A 9,567-nucleotide genomic window follows, 5' to 3' on the forward strand; every position below is an offset into this window, starting at 1 on the left:
CCTTCAAAAGTAGGTGGGCTGAATCAGTTGACAGACAGCTAAACTATTTCATAACAATTCATACCTGTATGAGTCTTCAGAGCTCGTATGTCTGCGTCTGTTCTCTTTGTCTCTTCAGCTGAACTGAAAGTAAAGTTATTATCCAGAATACTGTCTCCTGCTAGGACCTTAGAAAAACACCACCCTTCATTAGCATAAGATAAGAGCCTAGAGTAAACAAGCTATTTTGTTCAGCATTACACAGTAATACAAGCAGGTAAAACACAAGGAAAATGTGAAAAGTTGACATGTAAATTGAACTACATCTATATGAACATCAGGGTAAATAAGACAGAGTGAAAAAATTATGCACAAAACTTTATAGCAACATTTAGTGACAAAAGGACCTCAAAATATAGTAGGGAGTCAAAATGACTCCCTTCAGTAGTTCTTGGTAAATTTTGAAAAAAAACGCGCAAATTTTTCACCAAAATTATTTATTCTCACAAAATCTTTTTTCACATCATATTTGAGGAAAAGTCACCGAGTTTCAAGCCGGAATTCTGAAAAATGTAGTCACAGAAGAGAAATAAAAAACGAAAGGAGTCAAAATGACTCCATCAGTAGTTCTAGTGTTAAAGGAACATTAAACCTAGAAATGAATGTTTGACTACATTTCCTATTTAATTTATTCTTACTGTTCGTTAGTCTGCAGCATTTTCGCCATTATTGTGAAACAAGTCTGTATTGTAGAAACCCTACAGAGAACATAGGGGCTTGAGCTGGTGGTCTTACAAGTCACATACTAGACAGTGATGAGGATCTCCTAAGAGACACAGAAGATATCTTTATACGAGGGTGTATCCCCAAAAAAATGAGAATTGCGTATTTAAAAAATGTTTTTTTTTCAAGATAACATCTTGAAAACCTGAATCCCCTTCACAATACTGTCCATTATATGATATGCACTTGTCCCAATTGTTTTTCCACTGTTCGAAACATTTTTATATTCTTTTGAACTAATGTTGTCAAGTGCCTGCTACTATTTTTTTTTTGTTAACTTCCTCTACGTGCTGAAAAACGCTTTCCCTTTAGGTTTTTCTTCATTTTTGAGAATAAGAAGTTGTCGCAGGGGGCTAGTTCGGGCGAGTAAGGGGAGTGAGAAACCGTTGTTATGGTGTTTTTTTGCCAAAAACTAGTTGCCATCACCACAATTTACGTCGTTTCTTTCTCACTGCCACAGGCAATCGCTTCAGACTTGCAGATAGTAATGTTGTGTCACTGTGGGGCCCTGAAGAACAAATTCAACGTGAATTACTCCTCCCCTGTGATGACTTTTGACAAAAAATCAGGGTCACACCCTCCTTACTCACTCGCCCGACCTAGCCCCCTGCGACGACTTATTCCCAAGAATGAAGAAAACCTAAAGGGAAAGCGTTTTCAGGACTTGAAGAGGTTGAGAAAAAGTAGCTGGAGGCAGTTAAGAACCTTTGGGATAAGTGCATATCATCTAATGGACAGTATTTTAAAGGGGATTCATGTTTTTAAGATGTTATGAATAAAAAAAAAATAAAATAAGTCATTCTCGTTTTTTTTGGCACTCCCTTGTATATTTTTCAGTTTTACTTCTAATATGAGACAATATAGGATCAAAGAAAAGGAAAAATTTCTGAGATTGGTTTAAAATATTTTGCTGTGCATTTTCTGTGCTCAGTGTTCCTATTTAATTTGTTTAGTAAGATAGAGCGTACACTGTGTGCACAATTATTAGGCAAGAGAGTATTTGGACCATATCACCATTTGTATGCCGATTTTCCAACTCTAAGCTGTATAAACTTTAATGCTTATTGGATGAAGCGGATCAGATGATGTGTTTTTGTGTAATGAGGGAGGGTGAGGCCTAACGATACAACACCCTTTATCAAGGTGTGCAGAATGATTAGGCAGCTTGTTTTCTTCAGGCAAAATGGGCCGAAAAAGAGATTTAATTGACTCTGAAAATTCAAAAATTAAGTCTTACAGCGGGATGCAGCACTCATGAAATTGCTGAGAAAGTGGAACGTGATCACAGACCATCAAGAAGAAATATCTGAAGACTGTTTTTCAAAGGTTTTTTGGACTGAGTGACTCTCAATGAACCATTGTAGATGGGCCTGGCTGGATCCGTAACGGGCACAGACCTCCACTCAGACACCAGCAAGGCGGTGGCATGGTACTTCTATGGGCTAGTAGTATTAAAGACAAACTAGTTGAACCTTTTCAGGTTGAAGATTGACTCAAAATCAACTCCCAAACCTACTGCCAGTTTTTGGACACTTTCTTCAAGCATTGGTACAGGAAAAAGTCTGCATCTTTCAAGAAAAACAGGATTTTTATGCAGGACAATGCTCCATCGCATGCATCGAAGTACTTCACTGCTTGGCTGCTAATAAAGGCCTTAAAGATGAAAGACTGACATGGCCCCATCCTCACCTCACCAAAACTCTATTGAGAACTTGTAGGCCCTTCTAAAACGGGAGATTTATGGTAAAGGAAAACAGTCACCTCTCTGAAAAGTCTTTTAGGCCGAGGCTGGTTTTACCCAAAAAGTTGATTTGTCAACAGATTAAGAAACTGACAGACTCCATAGATGGAAGGTTTATCTTTTTCTTTTTATATAGCGCTAACATATTCCGCAGCGTTTTACATACATTATCGTCGCTGTCCCCATCGGGCTCACAATCTAGATTCCCTATCAGTATGTCTTTGGAGTGTGGGAGGAAACCGGAGAACCCGGAGGAAACCCACGCAAACACGGAGAGAACATACAAACTTCTTGCAGATGTTGTCCTTGGTGGGATTTGAACCCAGGACCCCAGCGCTGCAAGGCTGCGGTGCTAACCACTGAGCCACCGTGCCATGACTGGCATTGAGAAGAAGGGTGGCTATATTGGTCACTGATATTTGTTTGAAATGCCAGAAATGTATTTTTGCACATTTTTGAGTTCTTTGATTTATAATCACTTTAGCAGATGAAAGGATACAAGTGAGATGGTAAAATTTTACGTGTTTCATTTAGTTGCATAATAATTCTAAACACTAATACTTGCCCAATAATTCTACACACATTTGTTTTTCCTTCCTTGGGAGAACTTCTAACTTTTACTTTCTTTAAATATTCAGGTTTAGTAACCTTTTGGATTGACTGATGGCACTGTAGTGGTTCTATAATAAAATTTATTTATCAAAAATACAAATTGCCTAATGACTATGCATAGTGTAGACATGTTTGAATAAAGCTTCCTATAGTGGTTTCATAATCGTCATCCTTCTTCCTTTAGGAACTGTACAGTCCAATGTGCTTTCTCCTTCTGGATCTCCAAGTGGTTCCCAGTATGACAGCGATTCAGATATGGCCTTTAGTGTGAACCGCTCCTCTTCAGCTTCTGAGTCATCTTTAGGTATGTAGTATCTAAATACAAGTCATTCATTTGCCACCTCTCCAGAAAATATTGCACCAAATGTGAGGATAATTGGATGCTGCCTGATGACATATACCCTGTATGTCACCAGTATTCTCCTACAGCAGGGGTGCACAATATTTTTTGGTCCAAGAGCCACATTGCCATAGTGAACCAATCCCAAGGGCCGCAAAATAATTTAAACGGGTAATTACATGAATACATCACCAGAACCACTGTTGGTACATTAATCATCACTAGAACCAAGTTTTGAGTATTTGAGGAGGATTTGGAGAGTTTACATTTAACTTAGCCATGAAGCACGTTATGGATTGCTACATGTGTACAAGATCAGAACCACCGTCGGCACGTAAATGCAGCGCTAGAATCACGGTCAATACATAAATGCAGGTCCAGAAACACCACCAGAACAGCACCAAGCTTATCAATTGCAATGACAGGTCAGCCCCATATACAATTGTATTGCATGGATCTACAACTCCCAGTATATCTTTAACAATGGTAAGGAGATGCTGGGCGTTGCTGTTACTAGTCATCATCAGACTGGCCATACAGGAACCACAGTACTGATGAGATGCAGTCAGTATCACAAATATTTACATACAGGTACCTTATAGGTGACATCTGTTCTGATTTAAAGTTGTTCTCCCTCTTTTCTTCTCCATATTGTCCAGATGCAATGATGAGATTTCATGCCCTGAGCTCGTCTCTCCAGACTTCCCTCTTCTCCATCTTCAGCAGTATATCCTGACACTGCCCTTAAAAATAAAAGTATCATTATACTGCCCCATGAATATAAATATCTCCTATGGTGCGCCCCTGAATAAATACTTGCCCCTCATTGTGCTTCCTGCACAAAATATCCCTCCCATACTGCCCCTCTCAATAATATCCCCCAAACTGCCCATTTTCTAGAATATATTCCCCAAACTGCCCATTTTCTATAATATACCCCCCACACTGCTCCTCTCCATAATAAACCTCCCACGCTGCCTCTCTCCATAATAGACCCACCCCCCACGCTGCCCCTCTCCATAATAACCCCCCCCACACTGCCCCTTTTCAATTGTCCAATAATGTCCTGCATTGCCTCATAAGGTACCCCATAATGTTCTCCATTGCCCTCTTATTTTCCCTCACAATAAACCCAACCATTCCCTCCCCTTGCCTCCTTATCTAAAAATGAAAGCACATTTCATCTTTAGCTCATCCGTGGAGCGCTTACCAGTACTCGACTTCTCCTCTGCCTTTGCGGCCCCTCTCCATAATATAACCCTTTCCATAATGTCCCCCCACACTGCCCTCTCCTTACCACCCCCCCACAGACTATAATCCTCTCCATAATAACCCCCTCATAGTGATACTGTCCATAATATCCCCCCCACATACACATTGACCCTCTCCATAATATACCCCCACACACAGTGCCCCACTCCATAGTATACCCCCCTACCACTGATACTCTTCAAAATAGCCCCTCAAATTGCCCCTTTCAATAATATTCCCTCCACACTGCTGCCCACTACCCCTCGCTATATTGTGCCCCTATTTACAATCCTCCTCATAATGTGCCTTGGCTGTTACACAGGCCCTCCCATCCCCTGGCCTCCTCATGCTGACCTCATCACGTTGCTGCATGCCGCTGCCGGGGATGACACGCGCTGCTCTGCCCTAGCCCAGCGCCACAGTATTCAACTGTATTAGTGTCTAAAAGAAGCAAATACATTTAACCATAGGAGGAAGGAGAGACTGGAGCGGCATCTCCCGGACAGCTGCGCAGGCCGCACAACATCGCTTGGCAGCACAAGCTGTATATTGTGCAGGCCTGCTCTTCAGCATGACACCAGGACTAGTGAGTGTTTTCTGTAGTGATCCATCCATACAGTAAGACTTGAGTTGTTTTCTTCATTTTCAGTCACCTAAACCATAACTTAAATTACCGATCCCTATATGAAATGCTGTGCTTTTGTATTCAGGTCTGTAAATCTCCAGCTATTTGGATTAACTCTTAAGCCCACCATACACATTAGATGCCTGTCGGCAAAATGATGCTTTGGCCGATCTTTTGGCCGGCAGCCATCTTGCCCAACTCTCTCATACACAGGTGTGCTTATTCGGCCAAGCGCTCCGAAGTTCTTAATGAGATAGCGGCCATAGGACAAGTCTGACAGCAACTTATCTCCTGGAGAACAAAGTGATCTGCAGTCCAAAATCGGAGATGCCGGATCCTTAACTCTCCCGAAAATCAGTTTCCAGGGGCCCCCATACACCTCAAACAATCATCCGAACACAATATATTATAATGTGTATTGGTGGGAGATGGGGGGGTTGGGGGGGGGGGGGTTTAGTGGAGTTCTTTGAGATTAGAAAATCCCTTACAATTTTCTTTTCCTTTTTACAGTGACTGCTCCTAGTTCTCCGCTGAGCCCACCCGTATCTCCAGTGTTTGCGCCAGAACCTCAAGGAAGCAAAGATGGAGAATGTGCAGTGTGCTTTGATAATGAAGTCGAAACGGTCATCTATACTTGTGGCCACATGTGTCTGTGCAGCAGTTGTGGGCTGAAGTTGAAGAGGCAAATGAACGCTTGTTGCCCCATCTGCCGGAGGGTGATAAAAGACGTCATCAAAACATATCGTCCTTAAAAATGGAGTCTGACGTTTCACAGGGATGTATTGTGTGCTGACTTTTCAGAAAATATAGTGTCCAATCAGGGAATCTGCCCTCTGTGGAAACAATGCTTTATATATTGGCTTTGGGATTAAACATAATAGTAGTAATGTGGCACAATACTGGCATGCCAGTGTCCTTACTCATGGCCAGTTGATAAAAGGATACCTCTAGTACAGGGTCATAAAGCAATTGTTCAGGTTGTCCTTATTAAACCATCCAGCTCACCATCATTATGGTTGTGGAGGTGCCTTTACTCAGGGGTGCAATTAGACCAAAATGATATTTTCCAAGGCCCCTTTAAGCAAATCATCATTTATCAGTACATAAAGTAGTGCCTTCCAGTGTCATAAACCAGGCGCAGGGAATCTGGCAGAGATGTGACTTCAGATTTTCACCTCCACCCAATGTCTCTGCCAGTACCAGATGGGGATAAAAACCTTTAGCAGTATTTTCCACATTATGGACCTTGTTTGATAATTACAAGAACCATTTTTAAAAGGCATGATTTTTTTTCCCAACAGATGGATTACCAAACCACTACATTATACCATATTTATACAAAGTGTCAGGGGTGGTGGTCCATGATCTCCAGCGGTCTAGTGTTATAACTCAAAAGGAATGATGCTGTTTGAACTCAATCTTTCAGTCTTCATTGTAATTTCTGGAGACTATTGTTCCGGTCACGCTGATTTCTGTCTTCATCTATAGTTATAGCACGTGATGACTCCCTTAGGGAAGAAACCGAGAAACTCTTGACCACCAGAGTTTTCCAGATACTCCCATGACTGCAACTAGTCTTAGATGTGGAGTTTGATGCCTCCATACATCTCAACGATTTATTTGGTGAAAACGATATTTATATTTCTGCTAGAATTTGCTTATAGTCAGTTATCCCGAAATGCTTAGTCTGGTGCCTTAATGACATAGTCAACTGGAATCGAGGACACACAGTTCAAAGACTCTGGAACTGGTTTCCATGGGTTGATCTGTCTTGGTTTTGCTGCTCATTACACTTTGTAACCTGTTAGGCAGTTTTCTGGAGAGCAGGTTACCATTGCTCTCCATTATTTGTAAAAAGCCCAGTCATAATGTTGAGGTCTTGTAGATAATTATCCTCTTGCGTCCGCCGAGTGCTGCGTTTTTGGTGCAATAGTTTAATTTACTGCTTCCCCATTCAAGCAGATGGTTGTCATTATTTATATGGATGCACACTTTGGGGCCCAATTAATCACTGCATTTTTGCCAGTTTTGTCTGAGTGAATAACTCTCAATTAGTGACTTGAGAGGATTTGAGCCTTTAAAAAGTTGCAAAATCCATCATTCAAAGAGAGACTGGAGTACATTTGTGCAAATGTACTCCAGTCTCTCTTTGAATGATTGATTTTTTTAAAGACCAATTTTTGTGCAAAACACTTGAAAAACATTCGCCATTTTAAAGAATTTTGTGCAAAAAGCATCAATGAATATCACAAGATAAAAAAAAAAAGCTAATGATGAATCTGGGTCTATTTGATTGATTTTAGTCACCGGTTCTATAGACAGTCTATTTTATAATGTAGATAATAATAAGCAAGTGATGCTTTAGCCTCACTCCTTATTCTTATATGAAGGGGAAAAAGATGTTTTTTTACCAGGAAAACCCCAGTGCAACCTCCTACACACGGTGAAAGTAGCCATTGTGAATTTACTAGGAGCCAGCGACTTTTAACTTTTATTGTGCCTAAGTGATGTGACGGGTTTTTAGTGAATGGTTTGACTGTGTTTTCATGGTTACATACCCAGCAATGTGAGCCGTATATCTCACCTTGTACCCAGGTTCTGGGTGTAACAGTAGAATTGAGTGAAGTTTTGCATCTCGCATGCCTTGATTAAAAGAAAACCAGGATTCCAGAATATACACAATAGTGTGTAAAGCAGTAAATGGAACTTGCTTTCGAATCAGTGGGTCCCAAGACGATGTTGGCTTAGTTAGTCAAAATGTCATTTGAAGACTCCCAAGACCCTTGAAGCTGATGGCAATGACCGCAGCCTTTTTCAATGAACGAAGCATTTGACATCTCTCTATATTTCTATTGTGTGACGTAGGCCTTCTTGCTGAGGTAGCACAGCAGGCAATGTGTTAGCTAGCCAGGTGTTGTGTTTCTTGTGTGTTAATGTATCTGACCTTTGTATCAAGGTTACCGTTAGAATAGGATGTTAACATTTGGACGTAGAGAACGGATTGTGGTATCTGAAGGTGCGGCATGTGTACAGAAGGAAATCTTAGGGTTCTAGGCATGTTAGTTAAAGAGAATTCTGTAGAGATCACGACGTTTTAGAGGAATTGGATTTAGGCTAGTTCCATACACTGATCAAGAACGGCTAATGGAGTTAAGGAGACCTATCATCTTTTTATTGTCACATCCATTCATTGACTTCTATGGAAGAAGTTATTTGCTGTTCAAGAGCCAGGATGGTGCCAAGCCTAATTGGAAATTTGACAATTGTACAACTGCAGATATTTGTGTATACACAGAATACAGTTATTGGCACAATACACCTCCACAATTACCCAGCTCAAAATTTTGATCAAGCCTTTTTTATGTAATGGCCTGTAGAATGAATGATATGGTGAGGGTGGTCTTCTCTAGAAGATTAGTTCTGGTCATATCTCCACTGTCCTGTAGTTTTAGGGTTTAGGGATTATATTTGAACTTTAAACCAAATAAAGTAAGAGTTCTGCTAAAGTGTAATACGTAAAATATCATACAAGCAAACTTCTTCCCTATGTGCAGGTATCGGCAGCTGGTGATGGTTTATGTAATTAAGTGAATTACGGACATGTCAACCAATCGGTAAAGCCCAGGATTGTAAAATCATTGAATCCTCACACAAAATCGTCCCCATGTTGTGCCTCCACGTCTCAATTAACATGCCAAAATAATCCGTCCACCTTTTTTTTACCCCAGTAATTGGATTGGGTTTATGCTGTACCTCTCCTACGCCACTCTCCAGAAAGACAATCGTTGTAAAACTGTTATTGATTTGTAACTTTAAATGGAATGGTGAATACTTTGTATAGACGATGTCTGTGCCTTATTGAGCTTGTTTGTGCACTTTTTATATTCAGACGCCATGTTATAATAAAACACTAAAAATTGCGTAACTATAACACACATACATGTTTTATAATGTGTCACTGAAGACCTTTCTGTTTTGATAATTCAGTGAACCTTTTACCCTTCACCTTTATTCCCCAGATCTTTAGCCATTTTTTTTTCAAATATAGATAATTTGTAGTTATTTACTGTGATGCCTGTACCGCATTGTACGCTTATATATAGTCTGTATTCAAGACTGAATATTGGTTGTCTCTTTTTGCACTTTTCATTTTTGTGTTGTGCTTTTGTTTTGTCATTGTACATTTTTATCTGTTCCAATATTTCTGTTCAAAAGCAAATAAAAATTTGGCTTGTA

General features: G+C 40.3%; 1 protein-coding gene across 1 annotated transcript in view; it reads left to right on the plus strand.

Annotated features, from left to right (window-relative positions):
- NEURL1B (neuralized E3 ubiquitin protein ligase 1B) overlaps nucleotides 1-9,567 on the plus strand; it is a 57,641-nt gene extending 48,074 nt beyond the window's left edge. The window contains exons 4-5 of the mRNA XM_073651311.1: nucleotides 3,300-3,419; nucleotides 5,842-9,567. Of these exons, the coding sequence (XP_073507412.1) occupies nucleotides 3,300-3,419; nucleotides 5,842-6,083 (362 nt within the window). The 3' untranslated portion in view covers nucleotides 6,084-9,567. The remainder of the gene's footprint in view (nucleotides 1-3,299; nucleotides 3,420-5,841) is intronic.

The sequence above is a fragment of the Phyllobates terribilis genome, unplaced genomic scaffold (assembly GCF_046119375.1).
Source record: "Phyllobates terribilis strain yellow unplaced genomic scaffold, ASM4611937v1 Scaffold_11__3_contigs__length_659146591, whole genome shotgun sequence".
NCBI classification, from domain to species: Eukaryota; Metazoa; Chordata; class Amphibia; order Anura; family Dendrobatidae; genus Phyllobates; species Phyllobates terribilis.